The sequence below is a fragment of the Oxyura jamaicensis genome, chromosome 3 (assembly GCF_011077185.1).
Source record: "Oxyura jamaicensis isolate SHBP4307 breed ruddy duck chromosome 3, BPBGC_Ojam_1.0, whole genome shotgun sequence".
NCBI lineage: Eukaryota > Metazoa > Chordata > Aves > Anseriformes > Anatidae > Oxyura > Oxyura jamaicensis.
The window spans coordinates 29648825-29672536 of NC_048895.1; the positions used below are offsets into that span (position 1 = coordinate 29648825).

The 23712-nt window shown below is 39.0% G+C and overlaps 2 protein-coding genes across 8 annotated transcripts in view; one reads left to right on the forward strand and one right to left on the reverse strand.

Moving 5' to 3' along the window:
- CRIPT (CXXC repeat containing interactor of PDZ3 domain) lies at nucleotides 1–5470 on the reverse strand. The gene is made up of 5 exons (XM_035322787.1): nucleotides 5352–5470; nucleotides 5116–5181; nucleotides 4672–4726; nucleotides 3968–4071; nucleotides 1–1294 (listed from the first exon to the last, which is right to left on the reverse strand). Exons 1-5 carry the CDS (start codon nucleotides 5365–5367, stop codon nucleotides 1230–1232), a joined length of 306 nt encoding a protein of 101 aa, XP_035178678.1. The 5' UTR covers nucleotides 5368–5470; the 3' UTR covers nucleotides 1–1229.
- PIGF (phosphatidylinositol glycan anchor biosynthesis class F) overlaps nucleotides 5440–23712 on the forward strand; it is a 26817-nt gene continuing 8544 nt past the window's right edge. For 5 of the 7 annotated variants that reach the window (XR_004749751.1, XR_004749752.1, XR_004749753.1 and 2 more), the window contains exons 1-4: nucleotides 5678–5944; nucleotides 7553–7644; nucleotides 8458–8574; nucleotides 13875–13983. Coding sequence is in view for 4 of the 7 variants with exons in the window: in XM_035322782.1 (XP_035178673.1) it covers nucleotides 5717–5944; nucleotides 7553–7644; nucleotides 8458–8574; nucleotides 13875–13983 (546 nt within the window). In the remaining 3 variants the exon portion in view is untranslated. Of the gene's footprint in view, nucleotides 5459–5676; nucleotides 5945–7552; nucleotides 7645–8457; nucleotides 8575–13874; nucleotides 13984–20617; nucleotides 21946–23712 lie in introns of those variants that run through there. The other 2 variants (XM_035322781.1, XM_035322784.1) reach the window with 2 other exon arrangements.

Below are 23712 nucleotides of genomic sequence, written 5' to 3' on the forward strand. Positions count from 1 at the left end.
TAACTTTATCACCAGTACTCTTTCTTTATTTTCTCCCACTAACATACAGAAAGAACAGTGGTTGTTCAGTCTCCATTAGTCATGCGTTAGAAAAGAGAACAAAAAGAAACCTAAAGCAGAATATCTATTCATAGGGAAATTCCCATTGATAGTTTCTCTGTTATGGTTGAAAGAAAGTTGCAGAACCCTAAGAGATTGACAAGAAGATATGGCAGGAAGAGTAAACACTTAAATAAGTCTAATTAAAACTCCACCAAGAATTAGAGCAATATTCTTTTCCTATCAGCTGCATGCACAGTAAACAGTTATTACTCTTCGTAACAGAAATTGCTTTCGTATGTAGAAATTAACAAAAAGACAAAAGAAATGCAGTCACACTCAGCCTCACATGTTCACAGATGCTTGCTTCAAGTCTTATCTCAAACAAATGCTGAAAAGGCAGCCAGTTTTGATCTTTCAAATTTGACATGTGTATAAACAATTACATCATAGAATTCAAGAGTCAGTTTACAAACAAGGGTTTAAAAGCCAGACTAACTTAGGAAATAAGGAGACAGAGACCTAGAATTAGAAATTGATGCTCATTATTTTATTGCCTTGGGCCACCAAATGCTGTACGTAAAACTCCTTAGGGTTTGCCAGGAGAATAGCTCATCAGTCTTACTGCAGAAGTACGAACTGGCAGAGTCACACACTGCATTTAGGTGGCTTCACAATCTGCAATATGAAGAACCCTACTGTTTCAACAGAACAATTGAATCAAACTCTGAACAGTAGCTCTTCAAAGTACAGGACATCATAGGGATGAGGGGAATTATAAATATGCATAACTAAACAAAGATACTATTTCCACAAAGTGGAATAAGCTCATATTTTACGCATCTATAAGGCATTACTACCAGACAAGCAAAAGACTCCAGAGGCAGCAACAGAACAATGAAAGTGTTAATCTCAAGGATCCGTTATGATGGTAACATAATTTCAACCTGTCACTTTGAACTGTAGCAGTTGCTGCAAACCATTACCTTAAATATCAGTTAACATCAGTGCTAAAACAACAAAAATCAAATATCATGTACATTTCTATACAAACAATCAGGCAGTCTTTATCTCTCATCTCATTCCGAGTAAATGTATTATCTTCCAGAAAGTGATATTCACAAATGGTTTTAGAGAAAGGTTAATGTACAAAGATACCTTAAAGTTCATGAAAAGACTGATTAATATAATTAGACCGAGGTTTGCTTGTAGTTCTTCGTATCCAAGACCTTCTTGCCACACATTGAGCAGATGCCTATAAGCACACAAAAGGTGTGTAAATTATTCAAAAATCATTAAGTTTTTTTCTTCAAAAACATAGCCTCTATGTTTTTGTAAAGATAATTTTCAACTAAATCTTAAATGAGCGCTCATTGACAACCTGCATGTGCTCCCCCTCACCAGATATAGATAATTTGGAAGCAGTAATATGATTCCTAACACAAATTAGTATTTGCAGCATATGTGTAATACTTCCACTTAAAAAATAAGCTCTATTTTGAGACCATTATGATTCACAACAGCACCTGAAGTCTCTGTAATTTGCTAGAATACTGGAGGGCAGCCAGGAAAGGCTCTCATCTGGCAAACAAGTTAAAAAAAAAAAAGTATTATTAAACTTCTTAAGTCTTGTAGCCTGAGATGGACAGAAAGTAGCTAAGCTAAGGAAATATAAGCATCAGCCAATTGACTGCTAAATGGAAGATTAACGTGGGGAACTTCAGACAACTGAGAAAGTTGAGTAGTTTCATAGAAATAAACTATTTAGACTAACAGAAGAGAGAAATAATGGACACTAACAATGCAAGAGAGTTGAAGTGAAGACGACCACTGTTGACACAGAAGACTTTGACCTAAACCCAAAGAGTGGCAAGCCAGAAGACAGGAGCAGCAAAAAGTACACAAGTTTTGCAGGGGCAGAGGAGGGAGTTTTTCAGTGTTTCCCCCTTATTCTAAAACAGAAACGTGCCAAGTCTTCTGTCCAGTAGGACCACATCTCCTTTTACAAGACTGTTCATCAGCAGACAAAAAAAAACATCATGACAACTATTTCTGTTGCCTCTCTCCAAATCATGGGCCATTATATATTGACATCATGTGACTGGACACACATCTGAGTCCACTAGGAAAGAGAACAGCGGGGAACATGCCATGAGATTTACTTTGGAGTTCAAAATCTAGCCCTCACACTGTTCACTCCAGGTCTACACTGAGGATTAATTAACTTTAGGTCTCTAGATGTCAGAGCTATGCAACAGTTGAAGCACCAAGAAGTAATACTGCACCCGCTTCAAGAAACATGCCACAACCTCAGTCGCTGATGGTCAGAACTAGAACCTAAAGCACTTACGATTAAGTTCTGATTTTATGAGGTTTCTACCTGGAAGGATACACAAGCAGGCAAAGATGAAATCCTGAAGCTCACCCAAAACAATGATAAGTTTAAGAAAGAACAAAGTTCTACCATATGTGATTCAGGCAGCCATCTGGTGAGCATCTAGCAACTAGAAAAGGCAACACTCCTACAGCAGACTGCTAAACTACTGACTCAGTGACACTATGCACAGTTATAGAGCAATTAATGTCATTCCATAAATAAAACGTACTACTGGTTAGCTGTGGTTCTACAGCTAGCAATTGGTTCAACCCGTGTCTGTGGGGGTTCTTCAGTATTAATAATGTGACTGAGTTCATGTTGTTCTTTCTTCCCCCTCAGAGAATTAAAAGTTTGAGCCCTTTTGCTTATCTACTCAAACCCAGATGACTGGTAAAATTTTATAACCTTAAGGCTCTAAATCGAACTTGGCTGAAATTGATTTTTATGTTGCCAAGGGAACTTTTGAACTTTTTAAAATAAATATTGAAGGTTTTTAATGAATACAGGAGATAGAGAGCTTCTAGGCATAAGCAGAATTTAAGCACTTTCATACATTAACTCGTAAGTACAGAAAGATTTTATATATTATGTACTGCAATGTCTTGCTTCCTAGGGACAATGATTAAATTCTTATTTTTCAGTTTTATCTTAAGCCAACCTTGCCTTTCAATGCATGAAGTATATTCACAATTGGGCCACGGACTCCCTTTTGAGAAATGAACTTCTCAATAGCTTATTTCAAGCTACTGAATGCATAAGGATACAATGAGGATCAAAGACATCCATAAGCATAATCTGTCTTCAGATATGCTTTTTAATTACTTTTACAACATAGTTGGTTTTTCCTTTTTACTCCCCAGATACTTTTTTTTTTAAAAAAAAAATAAGCTAGTCTATTGCTTTATCAAAACCGGGTATTTTTTTTAAACCAGTATTACGAGTTTTAGATTTAGGTACTACAAAAAAGGTATAGGGGAGAAGGGGGCAGAACAGCAACTGCAACAAACAAATGAGTTTATTTTTACACCAAGAAAAAAGAAATCAAACTTGCTAGGTAACAGTTTGCTATGCAATTGCCAAGATTAAACTTACAGCTTTCTTCCAGTTCTACTACTTTAGACACCAGAAACATTTTAAAATAAGTTGAATCATAGAATGACTTATGTTGAAAAGTATCTCCAGCAGTCTCTAGTCCAGCCCCTGTCCCATTAAAAACAGAGCCAGCTTGGATGAGGCTGCACGGGACCTCTCAAGTCAAGCTCTGAATGCCTCCAGTAGAAATTCCATGAGCTCTATGGATGCCTCGTGGTATAATTGGTTTCCTTGTATGAAGAGTATTCTGCATTCTAACCTGTGTCCATTGTCTCTTTTTCTATTTTTGTGCACCTAAAAGATGAACCTGTCTTCATCTTCTCTATACCTTCCTATTACTAGCTAAAGACAGCAATTACATCTCATCTCAGCCTTCAGTTGTAAGGCCAAATTCAAGAGTTTCACATGCTCTCTAATTTCAAACTAAACTATGTTAATATTATATTCAGTGAAACTCACCTTTTTTATAGGCACATCCCTGACAATAGTGAGACCCTGGCTGATGGACGGAACTCTTACAAATCCGACATATTGCAAATTTGTTCTTTCCATAAGGATCAAACCTGGAAAAAAAGGAAAAGTACTTGATGTACCTTGAAATAAAGGTACTTCCTCTGCCTCATCCTAAAAAGTCTAAGCCAGAGGAATGGACAGAAACTCCACCAAATAACATGATTAAAAAAAGGAATATACAAAGGTCTTTTCTAATAGGCTACACAAACTCTATAGAAAAACTCCCTCTTTTCCCATTAAGAGAGATTTCTTGCATTATGAAGACCAAATTAATAAAAGCAGAACTAAAAATGCATCTTAGACATTAGAATATGTATCCCAGCCATTAAAGAAATCTTCAAGAGATCATACAGGCAATCTTAGAATGGAAAAATAAATCTTTTCAGCTCCTCTCCTAACACAAACATCAATCCCTAGCACTTTTAGGGAAGACTGCAGTGATATAGCTGCCTAGGCTCTGATTCATCAGAAAGCAGCCATGAAATATGTATGGACATAACTTTTACCAAGTCATAACATGCCATAACCCCCACAAAGAATTTTTTAAAGGAGTATTTCGGGTGAGTTTTGAGGAGGTCCCAGCTTTACAGAAACCAGGTGTCAGCTGCAGAAAATTGACATTTTAGCTGAAATCTGGCTTACATACTGACCTTGCCTTCTTTGAGGTCAATGCCTTGTTTTCATTTAGCTTTCGGCCACCACTCTCTACAAAAAGAACAAAACCACAAAGCAGTAAGTTTCCCAGTTTCAAGAATATGTGGGAGAAGCTTAGCTTGCAGCTTTGACACCAGTGCTAGGGAGGTCAGGGAGGTAAAGCACACAGCGGTGCGGAGGCACAGGACACCAGGCTGCCTTCTGCCGGGCCCAGCACATCACCCTTGCGTATGAGGGGCAAAACTGGACACGTTCAATATCGAAAAGGTCACGGCAAATAAATCCCTAGTGTATTAAATTAGCATGCTAAGGAAATTACAGGAGCTGGGAGTTAACCCGATAAACTACCGCAGATTTATGCCTTAGGACTGTAAGATGGCTGGGGAAGGGAACCGGCTTCGAGCTCTCTGCGAGACAAGCGCTGATGCCGAGCGCAGCACCTGTGGTGTTTCTCGCCCCGTCCTTCCACGTATCGGGTGTGATCACGGTGCCGAGCTTCCTCTCACCTACGGAAGGAAACGTTACGAAGGAAAAAAAAGATTAAAACAGCGCCGCGCCACCGCCCGCAGGCCGCGGCCACCCGGAGGGGACAGAGGGGGATAGGAGGGGTGCGGGGACCGCCCAGGGGCCCCCCCGGGACCCCCCGGGACCCGTGCCCGCCGCCGTCCCCACTCACACTTCTCGCACACCATGGCTGCCCCTCACAACAACCGGCACCTTCCGGGCCCGCCCCGGAGCTGACGAGCTGCTGCCGCCGCCGTTTTCCGTCGCCGGGCGGCCCCGGCGCCGGGGCCGGGGGTGAGGCCGCGGTAAGTAGCCGGAGGGCGTAGTGACAAGGATAGGGACAAGGATAGGGCCGGGACCCCAGGGCTGGAGGGAGGAGCGGGGAAGGGCGCCGGGAGAGGCCGCTCCCGGCCCGGGGTGCTCGGGTTTGGGGCGGCCCACGGGCGGCGGTGCCCGGGGTTCAGTGGCGGCGGTGCCGTTCTGCCACGAAATGGCCGCTGGTGAGCCCGTGCCGCTCGCTGTCTTGCAGGGAGCACGATGAGGGATGCCGACATCAGGAGGCTGGGGGCTGCCAACCTGCTCTGCCTTGCCTCCGTCGTGCTGAGCGCGGTCGTGCCAGCCTTCTTCCTGGACGGGTTCACGGTTCTGGGGACGCACCTCACGTGGCTGTGCGTTTGTTCTGTTTGCGTCGGTACCCTTAGTGTAATCTTGTGTTTAGTCCTAAAACCAAGCCTGTCTCCTAAGAGAAGCTCCTGGGCTAACAAGGTAAGCTCGTTCTTAAGTTACTACCAGCCGAAATAGAGGGGAAGCTAATTCTTTCATTTAACTAATCAGATGAGTAAAAAAGAGGTAGAATTTTTGGTGGCGAATGCTTGTTTTCCATGAATGAGCCGAGTGCAGCACCTGTTGTTAAATAGCCTGAAAATAATGGAGAATCTACTTCATTCCTTACCTGCAAGCAACCTCGTTGGGTGAGCGATTCCCGGCCCGTTTCTTGCCCACACGCTGTGTTTTGTAGCCCTGGCCGTGGGTCCACGAACAATTTGCTGGCAAATGCCAGGACAAAGTGTGACAGACCCAGAGGGCATCTCCTAGTCCAGGCCTGACCCTCAGCGCTACGAGGAGACACTTGTCCTTTGTGTCATTAAAGGTTGGACATCATTCCAAAAAGAAGAGAACCTGTGTGTAGGATTTGAGGTATAAGTGACTTAAACAAGTTAGTAAACTTTAAAAAGCAAAGTGAAAAAAGTATTGCAGTGATGGCATTGCTATGGATGACTAAATCAGCACACAATATACATCTAGGAGATATTTTTTTTTAGTTGCAGACTGTAACAGAAGCATTAAAGGTATGAATCCCAACATAATAGGTTTGAAGAGGGCAAATGCAGAGCAGCACACAGCCAGTCCCTTGAGGACAGCTTGGGAGTTGTGCACTCTCTGCGTGCTGCTGGGTTGGACAAAGTCAAACACTCTTAGGTGGTGAAGAGTTAAGCAAACATCCCAGAAAGCAGCAGCTTCGTATGTAACACTTCTGCCTTAATATCCTGCTGACAGAGAGGGACGTAAAATGCACAAAATCATCATGGAAAACAAGTATTTTAACCATCTGTGATTTGAAAGTGAAGTGGGCATCATGTTCTAGGTGAGATTTCATCCCAGCCTAGCGTAAAGAAGAAATATGATAAAAGCGTTCAAGTGAGATTATGGGTTTCCATCGGTGACCTGACCAGAACAGACCTAACCAAAACATTTATCCAGTGTCTGTACTTCTGTGCGATACAGGGAGTACCCAGAAACTGTTCTTTACATTCACGGACAGTTACCGGTGTTTTGCAGATCTATGAGAAGTCGTGAGCATTTTTCAAAGGGATTTAGAATTTAAGAAGCCAAGTTCAAAACATAGTGGGTTTTATTTCATATAGCTTTACACATTATATTTGATTTTGCATGTCTTTTTCATGTTAGGTACTTTCTTGCTTTTCAGTACTTTTTCACATTCTGTAAAAGATGCCTTTTAATGAATGGACGTAATGCTCAGATGTAAAGCACGTAAAAATACCTGATAAAACTATCTCTTGTTCACTTTGTCATTGCCAGTTGTATTTTTTGTATGTTTGTCTTAATATTACAAGGTGGGTGAAAACATTTTAGATGGAATGAGTGCAGTCATTTGTAATTCATTATTTAAAGTATTAAACATAAGGAAACCTGTGTGCACATATACCATGCTGTTATCATGCTGTGCTGTAACTAGAATATCTAAAGAAATAGGTAGTGTGCAGGGCTGTTGATAAGATATAGGCTAGGTATGTTACTTATGTTCTCTCTTCTTTTGAAACATTATTCTGATATTTTATTGCTCTTTTTTAGATATCCAGATTTCTAAAATGCTGTATATACTTTTTCATGTCTTGCATACTATTTCATGCGATTATTGTTCTTTATGGAGCACCTCTCATAGAGTAAGTCAGAAGACCCTATTTTTCTCTAAACGCTTTAAGGGGGAGTTCTCCTTGCTGATATTGGTATAAGTTCTTGTGTATTAGCTGGTACATTGGGTATTTAAAGATAAGCTCCTGGCTGGGGGGAGAAGGATGTCTGTCTTTTTGTAGAAGTTAGCTCTTAAAATTTCTCTGTATTTGGAGATACGTTTCATGAGACAGTTACAAACACTTTTACTATAATATTTGTTATATTTACGGGTACAAGTAGTTTCCAAATTTCATTTAGTCATATCCCCATAAGTTTTTAAAATATGCATATTTCTTATCTTTCATCCTTTTGATATTAGTATTTTTATTTTTTAAGGATGATTAAGAAAATAGGAGAAACATGAAGCAACCTAACTGATTTCTGAGAGAGATGATAAATTATTGACTAACAATGGCATTGTCTAGTTTGGGTTCATGGTTGCTTCCACAATGTCGAACTAGAAAAATAAATTGAATAATGAAGTAAATATCCAAGAGTTCTTCAGAACTGATGTTATATATGAGGTATATAATGTATTTTTTAAAATGTTGCAGGTATCAGACATTTAAATAAGATACTACATTGCAGTCTTTGTTGAGGTAACAAACAGATACCAGATTTTTTTTCTATTTATCTTTACTGTTTTAGAGTAAGAAGAAAAGACTTTTCTTCTACATGAAGCTTAAGAAAGCATGCATGCTTTCACAAGTTGACTGAGAGGGTTGTTTTCCTAAATCTTGGAGCTCTTTAAAAAACAACGGTAGATTTACCTCACTTTATTTTGTTATATTGCTTCTTTGTAGGTCAGTGACTGAGACATTTTTGTTTGCAGTTCTCCTGTCTACCTTTACTACTTTACAATGTTTATGTATGCTGGGACCAAACATACAAGCTTGGATACGGGTATTTAGTAAAAATGGGTAAGTTCCATTTCCACCCCGGGTAAAATTTAGAATAGAGTGAATTAATGTAAATAAGATATCATATTTTTTTGAAAAGAAAGGAAAAAAATAAGAAGCTTCCTGAATTATGGGTGTTTTTTCACTTTTGTAATTCAGGGCCTATGAAAGCTTTTTTGACAAAATTAATAGTTTTGAAGACCCTAAAAACGTGTTCAAGTGAAATTATGGGTTTCAATTGGTGACCAGAAAACTGGCTTTTTACATCTGGTATCCAGAGACTAAATCTTGCTTTATTTGTTTGAAAGAAGTAAAGTATCAAATGAGCGTTTCAGTGATGTAAAACCATTCTGCTGGCCAGTATGATGATCATTAAATAGAAAGGAGTCTTGTGACTGAACTGCATAGGGAAAATCATACCTTTATAAACACAGTGTTTACAGTAGGAATAGTAAGCCAGAACAAACACACTTTTAACAGTATTTTTAACTTGGATGTAATTGTGAAAATGCTATATAATCTACTATGTTCTTACGTACATAGTCTTTATCTGTGCTGCCATTCAAATTTCAGAGAGGGCTGTTCTCAGTGTCAGAGTTTTCAAGCATTTTTTTCAAGAGTATGTTTAAAGGAAAATAAGCTTTTTTGTTGTTTTTAACCTAGTAAAAGCCATATCATTACCATGGATTAAGGATAACTTATTTTTCAGAAGTATTCTACCTCTTCTGCCTTTTTTCACTCATTAAATAACAGGAATGTTGAAAGGCTGGGACTGTGAAATGTAAAGAAGCCCTACGTATGCTTGAAGTTCAATAATACAATCTTAGCATTCATTCCCTTCTAACAGTTCATAAGGGCCAAGTTTCATCTCAAAAGAAAAGTTGTATAGTTCTGCTGACCTAATGAGTTGCTTTTGTTTTAAACTTGTGTAGAGAAAGTCAAAAATAGCCTTTTTGTAGTTGTTTCATGTACTGTTTTTTGTATTATCTCAGTTCTCAGCTTACTGGAAATTATCTTAAATGCTTATCCAAGTTGGTTATGCTTGCTTTTTGTTGTTGGTGGAGGGAGTGAATAGAGCAATAGAGATGACACCTTGCAAGAATTCAATAAAAGCATGGAGTTGTTTGGTCAGAACAAATCATTGCTGATTCATGTAGACATCTTTGGAAGTTTTGCAACTGGAAATCATAGGTGAATTCAAGTCACAGATGTTTGACAACAGTCTGTCATTGTGCTAGGTTAGATTTTGAATGTGTGTCTGTTTTTTGCCTAGTCTGGATCCCAGTGTTATTTCAGTATAATTATTGCATAGGAAACAGGGTTGTCTTGCTTTGACATTTTTGCTGTGACACCTTGTACGTGTCCATGTGATGTTATCAGAATAAAATGCGTATTTAATAAGGATGTTTAGTTAGACTACCCTTTGAACGAAAATAGACTACCAAGAAATACTACAGCATTTTTTTTATGGATTGCAGCAAGATGTTCTTTTACAAAGAATTCTGTTGGCTTTTCATTTGACCTCGTGAAAGAGTTGGAACGTCTTGCACTTAGGTGTTAGCTGAGTGTAGTCATGAAACAAGGTTGTTTCTGACTTAACCGTTTGGAATGAGGTAGGACGGGTTGAACGGAGGAAAAGGGCAGTCAGGTAAGATGAGCATGGCTGTTTGCCTTGAAAGACAAGTTCACTGAATGGAATTGCACTGAGACAGCAAGCCAGAAAGTCTGCTTAAGAACTAAGTAGTATAGAATGAAAAAATAACTTGCTTACAAAAAATCTGAGTACAATTTAGACTGAAGCAATCATTGACACTTAAGTTTTGTTACTTTTATTTGCCTGGGCAATATTTAAAAGATTGGGATGTGCTTGTGCTTTTGCCTTCACAGAAAAACACAGCTGGGCATCTAAAAAGAGTTTGTCGTGATGTATCAAGCGTAAACAAGTGATAGATGTTAATATTAATTAGCCAGCTATTACTTTGGATACTTGTTTTGTATGAAAATACTGTTAGGCCTAATATCTCCTTGCAGGACTACTCATAATGTTACATTCAAGTAACTCATGGTATATAACCTATGGCATTGAAATAGCTATGGTACAATTGTGTCATCTGCTGTAAATAGATGGGGGATAATTTTGTGAAGTGCATGTATTTTTATGCAGAGGTTCTTAGCTTTCTCTATTTTTAATTGCAGCACTTCTAGTCAAGTGATGACTAAGAAAACCAAAAGATCAGTCTATTGGTCTAAGTCCCCTCACCTGCAGGGGGCAGGTGACACGTGCCAGCTCAGGATAACGTGATCTGTGACACTGCAGGCTTATTGCTTGTACTAGAAGAGTTTGGGATGTTGGTGGATGAGGGAGACATAGTTTTGTTGGAATGCATGAAAGACAGTTGTAGCTTGGGCAGAAAATTCCACATGCTTCATGTTTTCAGACTGAGTGCACTTTTTGAAAAGTTTGAACCAAATGAAATAAAAGCTCTAATCAGATTTTTTTTAAGTACAATTTGCTCTTGCTTGAGGAGTCTGTACATGTAGAATGTGTGAGAAAAGGAAGCTTGTGCATTCTGCATCATTAAGACTTGAGTTTTAAGTAGGCTGTAAATAGGGCGCTTCTGTTCACCGATTTTATGTTTGAGAAGGGGTTTGCCCACTCTGGCTGTCTCTGGACTCACTGTTCTGACATGCAGTGTCATGGCATTGATCATATGCTATCATGTGCTGCTGTGAGTGGATACAGGGAAATAAAAGCTGTGGAAAGGCATACTGACACTAATGGAAGTAGGAGACTTTAAATGGTGTTTCAGTAGTTGTTGGCTAAAATAGCCTCCCACGTAAAAGTCTTGAAGAAATCAGCTTTCAATTGCTGATTTTTTTATTACTTTTTAATTCCTCCTTTTGAAGACAATATATTTCAAGTCCCTAATCTGAGCAATTGTGTTGAAGTTTCTGGGATCAGAGCAATTGTAAGATGTTACCTGGGTGGGAAGTAGATTCTATTCGGAGCTTGTCCAAAAAAATAGTATAAACCAGTAACTTTAGGGCTCTGTCCAGTTTTCATTTCTCTCATTTCATCGCTTACTGTGTCCTGCTTACTCTCACAGATTTGGAAATGCCCGTTGTAAAGGTGGGCATTGTCAAAGTGCTGTACTGCTTTGTATTTCAGTACTGCCACGGTGCAGAAATTCAAGATCTTGTCTGTCCAGGAGCTGTCTTAATAAATTATTTTGTTAACTAGCCCCTTAATTCAAGTGTTAGAACAGCACTTAACTTGTATAATTAATGGGATTAAATAATGATTTGAGGTTTTAAAAGGTCTTTATGCCACTAGTGATAATTTATCATCTTAAATATCACTAGTCTTACCTGCAGAATCATTTCAGTTCTCATTTATTTATGGTTTAAAAATACAGAAATCTATAAAACATAAAGTTCATAGATTTTTCTACTGTTACTCCAAAGGCAAAAGAAGGATTTGTCTGATGCGTCAATGAATACCTGTAAAAATCCTGATAGGTGACATTCCATGCAGAAAAGAGAATAATCAAAACATTGTTACTGTGGTATGATGTTGGAGGACATGGCATGCTGTGTTGGGGTAGCCTGTGTCGGTGCTGCAGAGTGGATGATGAATGAGAAGCTCACGTTGTTGCCAGACTACCAGTGGCTGTTCTTCACTCGGGCACTGTGCCTTGCTAATTCTGTTGTTTTGCTTTTGGACTCAGCCTGGTGCCTCCATATGGTGCAGCAGGATGTGTGTAGTTTCACCAGATAGGATGTCTTGTGAGGTATAAATGTGCCTCAGTCAGTCCTCGGTATATTCTCCTGGCTCTTTCACTCCTTCAGGGCTGTAGTGAATGTTCTCTTCTCCCTGCTGGCTCACAACTGCCTGCTCAGTTATACAGCTTCTGGAAATAATTTACAAGTTTCAATGTGCAGACTTCTAAATATTAAAAAAAAAAAAAAAAAGTAAATAGAATTGTATGTTTAAATCTACTAGTATAAGTTACAGGATGGGGTTAATGTAGAAGAAGTAGTGCCTGATTCTACCCCCAAATGTTAGCATTGAATTATAAATACTGTAATCTCTATGACCTTTATCTTGCAAACAACAGAAAATGTTTGCCCTACAATCGTATTTCTGTCAAATATCAAATGCAGCAGTGAGTTACAGGTACTCAGAAATAGTGTGAAATTTTGGGCTCTTCTAAACAAGGGTTAAAGGTTTAAAGCTTTCCTGTCATGTAGCCTAAACATCACTTGTGAAGTTTGGGGTTTACTGCCGTCTAGACCTCTAGCCATAAAAATGCCCTTTTTTTTTTTTTTTTTTTTTGGTATTATTATTTCCTCAGTTGGCTAAAGTTGTATTTATTGTGTTTATAGTCTAAGATATAGCAAATCTAAGATTCAGATCTCTCCTCTTACAGATTTGGAGCAGGGATTTGAACCCAGTTCTCCTGCCTCTCAGAACTATGCCCTATGGTGTTCTGAACTGCTGTTCTCTTTTCTTAACTGGTACAAAGAATGCAGAAGGCTCATGGCTTGAGGAAAGCAAAGCAATCCCTTGGTAAACTGATAACAGACAATAAGAGCTTATCTAATAAGTGGAAATCCAACTTTTCAAAAATTTTTTATAGTGGTAGGAGGCTATAAACTCAAGACCAAACTCATTAATATCTGCTGTGGTACACTATGCACCATGATTGGCAATGCAAAAGTAAGTCTTCAGCATGCAAGAAATATATCCTGCTGCCAGCATAGTTGAACTGGGACGCAGTGTGGCATAAGGGCTGTAACATGCAGGCTACATTTACTTTGCAGTGTTTCTTTTCAGTTCATGTAAGTTTGCTTTGCAATATTAACGTAGTGGACTTCTCTTATAACTTTGAAATTGTCTTAGGCATGAAAGGGTAACAACATATCTATGCCATAGAGTAAGAACTTTGTGATCCCATACTACCCCTTCACGTCTGTTTTTCCTTGCAATGCACGTGGTGTTTTTGTGATATTTTAACTTGCTGTTATTGTGGTGTTTCAAGTTCCATAGGAGTGTTTTCAGGTAAAATAAATTAGCTTGCTCAGTAAACACCTCAAGGGAAAAAAATCTCCTTAATGAGTGGTATAGAAAGATTGTGATTATAGTTAAAATATGCAACTTACATTTTACATATAGTGTGTACCTGTTAGGAGAAACTTGCATGCTATTTATCAAATATATTATTTGTTTGTAATCTCAAAAATCTTGGAAGACATCAGATCTAACATTCTGAACTGGTGACTTTTGCTGCTCTTGAAATCTTGTAACACTTCTCTTGCAGAGCTACCTCCATCTGGGAAAACAGTCTACAGATTACTACAACATGCAGTATACTAGGAGCTTGGTTTGGAGCATTTCCTATTCCTCTTGATTGGGATCGACCTTGGCAGGTTAGTGTCTACACGTTTATCATAAATATATTTATTTTCTGGATATAAAGCTACAAAATTGTTCTGCAAGCTACACAAAATTGCTCTGAAACTGTACAGGTATATTGGATTTACTCATACCCTGTTTCTGTAGGGTTGTGCCAAACATTTCAAATGCCATTAGAAACAGCTGTGCTTACAGAATGAGAACGTAAAACACAGAATTTTTGCCCTCCCTTCTTAAAAGATTTTTTTTGTTATAGATTTATGAGTATGTTTGCGGCATGCAAATTTTCTCATGAAATAGAGCTGTAAGGGTTTTGATATGAAGAAGCTAGACGAGGAAGAGAAATGTGAAATGATAAAGATGGCTCCAGGTTTGTCTACCTTCAGTCTGGCATCTTTTATTGCTTATGGATAGGGAAGGAAAGATGCTCTCCTAGTGTGTTTTAGTTCCCCTCTATCTTCCATAAAAGCACTTAACAGAATGCATTTAAAGTAGATTTGGATTGATTTGTGCAGATGGTGCAGCCAAAGCACTGTACTGAAAACTTACCTTCTGACTTCAGAGGAAGGCAAGGGTTAGCTTCATAGTTGCACAATAAAAAATGTGAAGCTGGCATTGCAGATTCTGTTTTTCTAAATTCACGTCTGTGCTTCATGTTTTGTTTGGCATAGAGAAATTATTCTATTAAATATAACCAAAATCTGCAATTGCCATAAAATGATGATACCAGTACCAATTTTTCCTAACAATCCTCAGCGGATGTTTTCTTTCCTCAGGTTACCAAACTCATAAACTGTCAGCCGAGTAGCATCTAGCAGTCCTGTTCTTAAGCAGACAGCTTCAAAGGTTTCTTTCAGAAGTCGGTATAGCAGGCAATGCTTTTCTCTTGGATAGTGTAGAAGCGTTGTGGCTTAGAGCTGCAACAGAAATTTGTCTTCCAAAAGTAGAGAACAGCCTTATACCATCAGCCTTTCTATACACCAGTGTAAAGAGACATTAACATTTCTATTTCAAAAATAAGATTAGAGGAGTAGAATAATCCCTTAAGTATAAAATAAAGTTTTCATCTCTAAAACAGCTTGGTTTTATTTTCACAAGTTATTTCACCATCAGTCTCACATTGAGACTCACTAGTGTTGGCAGCTAGTTTATTGTTGCTGGACTTCCCTGAATGTCATCCAGAAAACCAAGGGATTCATTGAAATGCAACCTCATCTCTTCTTGCAATGACCTTTTTGCAATGAGAGACAAGTGCTTCTTTTCTTGCTCAGCTAGGATTTTAAAATGGCTTGTCACATCTGGCAAGTTTTATTTTATTCACATGCTTGCAGTTAAAATTGTCTGTGTCTTCACTCACTGTCATTTGTGCTGTGAGTCAATCCATGTAAGTGTTGATGAAAACTTGCATTTATACAAGCATATAATGGCATGTTGTCTGTTCCCCTGCTTTGTTCACATTTGTCAAAAAAAAAAAAAGTCCAAAATGCACTCTGTCTCCTCTTTGCTTGGTGTAACTCACTACGTGTTGCATTTCCTAGCATAGAACTTCATCTTCTGGGGTTAAGCTGTTGTGTATGAATAATAATTCAGAAAATAATTATTGATCAGAATTTAGGACTAGAGTGACTCCACGTACATGAGGTTTGGATGACACTTAGTAACTTAACTGTAATATCAAGTGCCGTCTGATACATCCAGAAACTCACATGGGACTGCTGGATATTGCACGGGACATAAAAGGGAACGCAGCACCTTCCAGAACAGTAGGTGGAGACTAGACTGAACCGTAGGATACCTAAAATGGCACTGGACACCCATATTTAGATAAATGAATAGCACCCACATATGTGACTGCTCATGTCTTTTAAGAAAATACATGCATGTGTGTACACACACACAAAATCTCAGACTTAGCTAATATTCTGTGTATGAAAACTTCACCTTTTATGCACCAATGGTATAAGGAAAACTTAAAGTCAATAAGCTCTGATTAACAAAGCAAAGACATTTAATAGCTTAAAACAGATAACTAAGTACAGTTCATTTTTTTTACTTGTCCATTCCCTCTGTCACTCCACAGTCGGAGGCACAAGTTTGGTAATGGTCTGTTGGCTTTTTCTGTTTGAAAAGCCTTCAAAGTCATACAAACCAAATGTAACTGACTAAAGTTAAGCTCTGGAATCTATACATCTAAAAAGATACTATCTGGCTCCTCAGAGCAGCAAAGCATCTGCAGAAACCTCAAATACCATAACTTGTTGCTATTTCTGGGCATGAATGCTTCCCAAGGAACTCAGGAAGCAGCAAAAACTGTAAGTCTGTATTTCTCTTTTCCTTTTACCATCTCCACCCTCGTTTCTGATGTACCAAAGTTATCAGGGGAGAGTTTTTGTCTACCAACTCAAGCATAAAAGCATTTTTTTTTCTGTAGCTAGATCAGAGCTTTTACTGCTGTGTTCTTTTCTTTATGTTCCCTTATTTTCTTCCCCATCCCCACTTCTCCTTGTAGGATTTAAAATCATGGGGTGGGTGAAGAAATCTTATTATTCATTTTTGAGTCTGAACAGCTTGATCATTACTTTAATCATAATCTGAGCAACTCAAGACCTCAGATGAATGGAGAAGTTTGCTTATCACTCGTGCAGGTTGCCACTTCCACGGTCTTTGAAAACTATGGTTTTAAGTGCTAATTTTTTTTTAGGATCTGCTGTATAGGGGAAAATGAAAGAAGCTCTTTATAAAACATAAAGGTTTTTAAAATTAAATTATTGCAGAAGACTGACAAAGTGAAGCACCAAAATTGCAACACATCTTGAAGGCAGAAGTGAGCCTCCTTTAAAGTAGCTTGTTTAGAGAATCCATTTGCTCAGAAGTCTGCAGTCATCTATTGATATATTTTATTTTATTTCCTGAAGGTGACCTCTTAAGTATTGGTCACCAAGGCACAGGGGGGAAAAAAAGTGCAAGTGTCCTGGCCTTGCATTGTCAGTACTTGCCCAGAAACGCTGCTTCCTACTTCAGCCAAGTTGACATGTATGAATGAGCTTCGTGGAAACACTGAACTTTTTGGAAGGGTTAACATGCCTGTTTTCTCCTTCTGTCCCCTCCGAGTATGAATTCGATAACACAGGTACTGGGTTGCATGTTGTAGCTCTGCATTGCTGTCTCTAATCTTTAGAGCCAAGAAACACCTCTGTCATTTCTCTGAAGTTCTGGGTACAAGCAACAAAACCTCTTTTTGCAAGAGTATTCTTTTTGCTACCTGATGTCAGGTAATTACAGAAGCTCATGCTAGACTCTTTCACAGCAGTAATGAAAAAGAAGAGGTGCTTTAAGGTGTTGCCTTCTGCCTAAAGTAAAGAAAAATGGTCCTAATAAAGGATTATGCTGTTACTGCAAATCTGCTTGCTTTGGAAAGAAAATCTTTAGTGCCTATCTACTGAGTGATTGATCCAAGCACTGACTTATTGATCACAAAAAATACATAACATAGTTATGTACGTAACACAGTTGAGGAAAGAGGTTCTTTAAAGAAGGAAAAAAATCAAAACCAAAACTCCTTCCTCCGAAAGACATGGGTTGGAAGTGTTTTGTGTAGAACCTAATCCAGCTGGTATGCTTACAGGAACACCTACAGATTAAGCCCCAAACCAGGTCTGAAAAAATCACGTAGATCTTAACGTAGGCTCAAAAGTAATCACAACCCAGTCAAAACCAAATTAATTCTACGCATCTGCATAAACAAAGTATTAAGCTGTCAGACTTTTGACATTAGCTGTTTCTTATATTAGTCTAAATCCAGAAATCTTGAGGATTACAATTTTGGATTTATCTGTCTCAGATTCAAAAAGGGACTCAAATGGAATAGCTTAGTGTTTGGACCCAGGACTGGGTTTTGAGATAAGGACAAATTTCACTAGTGCTTGGTTGTTTTTTGTTTTTGTTTTCGTATTTTAGACCCTTTATTACAGACAAAATTTTTTAAAAAATAGTGGAAATGGTTCTCTAGAACAGAAAGTGTGGTTTAGACCTTATTTATTATGTGAGTGGTATTATCAATCCTGGTAAACCTGGAAAAATGTACAGCCTGGGCGACGAGAGGCTCAAGAGCAGCCCCACAGAAAGAGATCTGGGGGTTTTGGTCAACAGCAAATTGAATCTGAGCCAGCAGTGTGTCTTGGCAGCCAGGAGGGGCAACTGTGTCCTGGGGTGCATCAGGGACACTGCTGTCAGCTGGGTGAGGGATTGGCCCGTTCTGCTCTGCTGGCATGGCCTCACCTTGAGTGCTATGTGCAGTTTTGGGCACCAGAGTATAAGTAGGACGTAAAGCTATTAGAGAGTGTCCAGAAGAGGGCTACAAAAATGGAGAAGGGTCTGAAGGGCAAGACACATGAGGAGCGGCTGAGGCCCCTTGGTTTGTCCAGCCCAGAGCAGAGCAGGCTGAGGGGAGGCCTCATGGCGGCCTGCAGCTCCCTCACGAGGGGAGCGGAGGGGCAGGCGCTGAGCTCTGCTCTCTGGGGACAGCGACAGGACCCGAGGGAACGGCGTGGAGCTGGGACAGGGGAGGGTCAGGGTGGGGGTTAGGGAAAGGTTCTGCACCCAGAGGTGGTCGGGCACTGGGACAGGCTCCCCAGGGCAGTGGTCACGGCACTGAGCCTGCTGGAGTTCAAGAAGTGTTTGGATAACACTCAGATATAGGGTTTAATTTTTGGTTCTAATGTTTCTGTTGGTTATGGTTAATGTTTGTGGTGCAACGTGTTATGGAAACACAGCTGCCCCTGTATCTTGTAATGTAAAGGCAATTCGTTATTGAAAGTGTTGTAGAAAAGGCAAAATTGTTACTACAAAAATTGGGTCAACAATAGTTGAGAAATATCCCATAAAGCAAACCAAAAGGTTGCTGCTGCTGTCCTTGCACTCTGAAATATCAAAAGTTAGCAAAAACTTCTGACATACAGGAGGTGCTATATGGATTTGGAATAAAAAGTACTATTGCATTAAATTTAGCTTTGTTACAACAATGTAACATAACCTGAGATTCATAGAAAAAGTTAAATGCTGCATTTTGGATTGATATGTATTGCCATTTGATTGGGATTTACCAGACGCTTTTATTGAATGTAATTTCTACACTTTAAACTGTAGACAATTTTAAAATGTTTAAAGTCTACTTTTAAATTAACTGTAGTGCAGTTCAGGGAGTGGAGTATGTTATTCTTAAAGCCACTCCTGTGAAGTCAGTTTTTTCATGGAAATGGCTTCAAATGCAAATGGCCTGTAGCCACCCACATGAAGCAAGCAACGTGATGGAAGGAAGGAAGGAAGGAAGGAAGGAAGGGAGTACTCAGTATGCTGCAGCCCAGCATGCCTGGCAGAGTACTGAACACAGCTGCCTTCGCTGTTCTGGTATGCACCTGTTCTCCAAATCACCATCCTGATACATACAGCAATTCTTCTGATGCAACTTCATTGCTGCTTTGTGGTCTTAAAAGAGCAATTAAGAACAACAAAACTGTAGGTTTTTGGGTTCCTGGAGTTTCCCAGTCCTCAGCTGTTTGTCTTAGTACTAGCATCTATTCCCACAGTCTTAACAGAAGAACTGAAAAATGACACGGTAGTCATCCCTTTACATCACGGTTCATCCTTAGATGCTCACAAACCAAAGAAAACATTGGTTCTTTGGGCACACCTCTTGTGACACACAACAAAACCAAGATGACTACAGATTTCTCAGAAAATCTTCACTTTATTTTCCTTGCTCATACTGTGAAAAATATTGCATATAGAGGATAATCAGACTGGTGGGCCTGTCTACATTTAAATCTAATAATGTAAAATGTATGTTTTAGCATATAACAGACAACTTTAAGTAAATAATACTTAATAGGAACAGAATATTGGTTTGGAAATAAAATGACATTCATTGTCTGAATAATGTTTCAGAATGGAAATGAAAAATACATAAAGCATTTGTTAGAATTATAGAATATATTGCTGCAAGTCATTTGGTGTCCTGATGATTCATTTTTCATTATTCTGTTGTTATTCTTTAAGTAACTTTTTAATGTCTAATTAGACCATATCTATTGCCCATCTGCTAATTTTCAGGAAAAAAAAAATGTAACTGTGCAAAACAGTTGGTCAGGGAGGCCTACTCTGTGGTTCTCCCTTGGCTATGGGCTTCATTCTGCAGACCTATCTCCAGCAAAGGGAGAAATGTAAAGACAGTTGTCTTACAGGAATGCAAGTCCCTACAGTAGTTACATTTCTGTATTTAAAAAACCAAACAAAAAAACACTTCTCAAGACTTCCTCTGCGAGACATGTTTCAGCTCATTACAAATGTCAGACTGGTAGAATAAGTGTTTGCCAGTGTTCTGTGATTACTGTCAAATTCTTAAGAAATTTTACGAGTAATTTTAGAGGCTTAATTATGATCACTTACCTAAGGCTATTGCAGATGATGTTCAGAAGTTTTAGAGTCGGGCATCCATCTCTGATTGCTTCTAGCCCTCTGATACATAGCGGTTACGTAAGGATTGGGGCTAGTTGGGATAGTTCCAGCAAAGAAATAGGAAATAACTGCCTTTGCTGCAGTTTCTCATTTTGTTTTCAGATTGACTATTTCAGGTTGATGGTGTGCTTTCAATAACCACTTCTGATTACGATCTGAGCTTTGCGGATCATCTGAGAAGTGGAACCTCAAAAGCAAAACGCCACCGAAACAGAGTGGGATCATTTAGGTGGTACTAGATGCAATGTGACGAATCGTTTCTTTGCACAGCCTGAGGTAATTTAGTTGCAGAACAAGATGGTATAACTGAAGACAAAAACCTTATCTGCACACTCTATATACTGTACAACTAGTATTCCAGGCATCTCATTCATCATTGACAATAACCACATTTTGCAAATAGTGAAGTTCCTGGTTTTATTGCATGTTTTGACACCAGATTTTAAAACATCTTTAAGCAGACTGTGTGTACATGGGGTGTACATGCCCACCTGTTTTTTTCATAGCATTAACTTTGATCTGTAGTATCTGTTGATATTGATAAAAGAGTGGCTTTGAAAACATACTCTGTCTACAGTGTTTTTGTATCACTAGCTGACAGTGAAGCGTATATTCCTACTTTATACTAAAACTTAATAGGTAGAACTCAAAATAGAACTGATAGAACTCAAGTGAGTTGACTGACTGCCATGTAGCCAGAGTGACCAAATATTGGCCAGATACCTCCTGGACAGTAACAACCTGAAAAAGAATCCATGAAGAATCTTGGGTACAGATCTTTGTGGTTACTTGAGTAAGCTGAAACTATACTTTTTCAGACTACGTTGTTGTTGTTAACACAACTCAGGAAGTTTCACTCTTGTTTTTGCTGTAGCATCTATTACTTACTGTAAAAGTTCTGTTGTAAAAGAAGTTGCTTTATGTGAGTAGAAAGGACATTATCCAGTGGGGTGTTTGTTTTGTTTTTAATTTGCTTGGTTTTGATTTATTTTGTCTTGTTTTAAACAGAGGTAGAAGCGTGTTCCACTCTAGTAGGGTTTCCATTGTTTATTTAAAGGTATGTTTTCTTAATGTAAACCTTAATGGTGAGGACAAAGGCAGTTATGCTTGCTAGAATTTTAGAACACAAATACGCAAAAACAACTTCTAGTTACAAATACCAGCCTGAAAAAAACTTCACACTGTCTTCTCCTCAGCACGTGCTTGTCAACATACACAGTCTGTACAATGTGATAAGACACTTTTAGTTAACGTTTACGCAACCGAAATAGATTAAAGGTATGTACTGAATTTTTTAAAACAGTACAGGTTAAGCAATCTGCAATTTAAGGCATGTTAGAAACAGAGGGAAAGTCTTTGTGCTCATTTATTCAGTTTTTAAATGAAACAAAAATCTTACGTAGCTTTCCAATTGACAGTCAAAATTGGATCTTTTGAAATAGCAACAATACAAAAAAAAATCCTGGTTTAGGAAAAAAATACTCAGCTAGAGAATGGGATTGGTTTACTTAAAAACAAACAAACAAACAAAAAAAAACAAACCAAACAGTAGATTGCCCCCACTGCATTTATGTAGTTAAACTTCCAGCAGTCAGCTGCTTACTTTACAATATCCTTTAAACTTTTTTGGGATGTTACTGCTCTGGTCTGTAAGAATCTGGCCTGTATGTCATTATCAGTGTTTATGTAATTCCCGCTGCATGCGATGCAAGTTGCAGACTCATAACAGAGGACAAAACTGTCATGCAGTTGGAAGTCTGATTTAATTAGTTACGTGCATAGTACGCTGGAGCTCCCTTGCTGTGATCCTGCAACATGCTCTGCTTTCCATGCAATGCACTAAGCATTCGCACATCAGCTCCCAGGTGTTGTAAAGAGCACTTGGGAAACTAGCTCATTTATGTCCTGAAAGGCTGGCAATTTCTGTTCTGAGTCCTTGTCCTTAAGATAAATACTTATATGTAACAGAAACCTTGCAATTCTGCACTGTTTAGCTAGCCTAAAGAAATTCTTGTTAAGTCCTATCACCAGTGCCAGATGAAAAGAAGGGAAAAAGAAAATTGAAACATCAGAAGTCAGGATTGTTTACTATTAATCACTGGCTTCTGCTCTGTCCTTAAAATTCAATTTTTGTGCTTCTTAAGCATGTAGGTGGGGAGTTGTTTTTGCCAAGCCACTGTTCAGCTTCCTAGTAATCATATACAAGTTGTTAGAACTGGCCTGTTTCCACATACATTTGATACATGGAAAATATCAAGCCCAACTGTTTTTGCATTAGGCTGAGGATGGTAAGCTGATGCTTCCCAGCTCCTGGATACACAAGGTATTTCACGACAGTTTCCTGAAGAATGTTCTGTCCTGCCTCCTACGCTCCCCATATTTTTCCCTCCAGATCAACTCCTTCTGCCTCAAAAAGGTTTAATTAGGCAGCGGTGCCTAACATCTTATTCCCCTGCTGCTGCCCCAGCCCAAGCATGACATCAGTGATGGAGTAGGGTATGTCAGCTTCCCCACGGCAAAAAGGGGCATGAAGTAGGAGAAACTGAGCTGAGTGGTGCTCAGAAGGAGAAAGGGCTGTGTTACAAGTTGGGTACATTAAACAAGTGGAATGGAAACTCTTGAAAAAGGCAGGCGGGTGTCAGCTGCGTAGACATTTATTGCTTAGTTAAACCAAGTCAGGGATGCCAAACCAAGTTTAAGAGAAAATATTGAAGATAGGGCAAAAGCAGACTGATCGTGCACATGAAGTTCATTTTAGAAGGTCCAGTGGAAAGTGATTGGATCTCAGAAGAATGAGGCCAGCAGCTAATGCAAAGGAAAGCAATCCGCTTTCTTAGACGAACTGCACTGCATTTGCCACAGAGCAAAAAGCATCCAGGACTGTTATTTCAGTGCAGCTGATGGGCTTAAGAGCCGCATCTTAATCTGTCTTTGATAATTTGCTTCTTTAGATATACCCTTGAGTGCATCTGGCTATAAATAGTCCAAAGGCCAGCAGTCAGGAATAAAAGGTGCCGAGCTAGTATCATCACCTGTTCGTTTGTTTTTTGCCCTGCTTCAAGGGTTAGCAAAAATAGCATAAGCACAGCAATTCTCTTAAATCCAGGCTTTTAACTCCTGTGCTTAGGGAGTTTTAAGGCCAATCAGTCTGCCTTCAGAACTATTTTGGGCCATTTGACCAATGTAAGGTACACAACACAATAATGTACCTGCCCTAGTACCCTTTTGTG

Excerpts from the sequence above, each read along its gene's own strand:
- CRIPT (XM_035322787.1), bottom strand. Across the intron at positions 4,072-4,671 it reads TTGACCTCAAAGAAGGCAAG|GTTTGATCCTTATGGAAAGA; the intron begins GTCAGTATGTAA and ends CTTTTTTTCCAG. Across the intron at positions 1,295-3,967 it reads GGGATGTGCCTATAAAAAAG|GCATCTGCTCAATGTGTGGC; the intron begins GTGAGTTTCACT and ends GTGTGCTTATAG.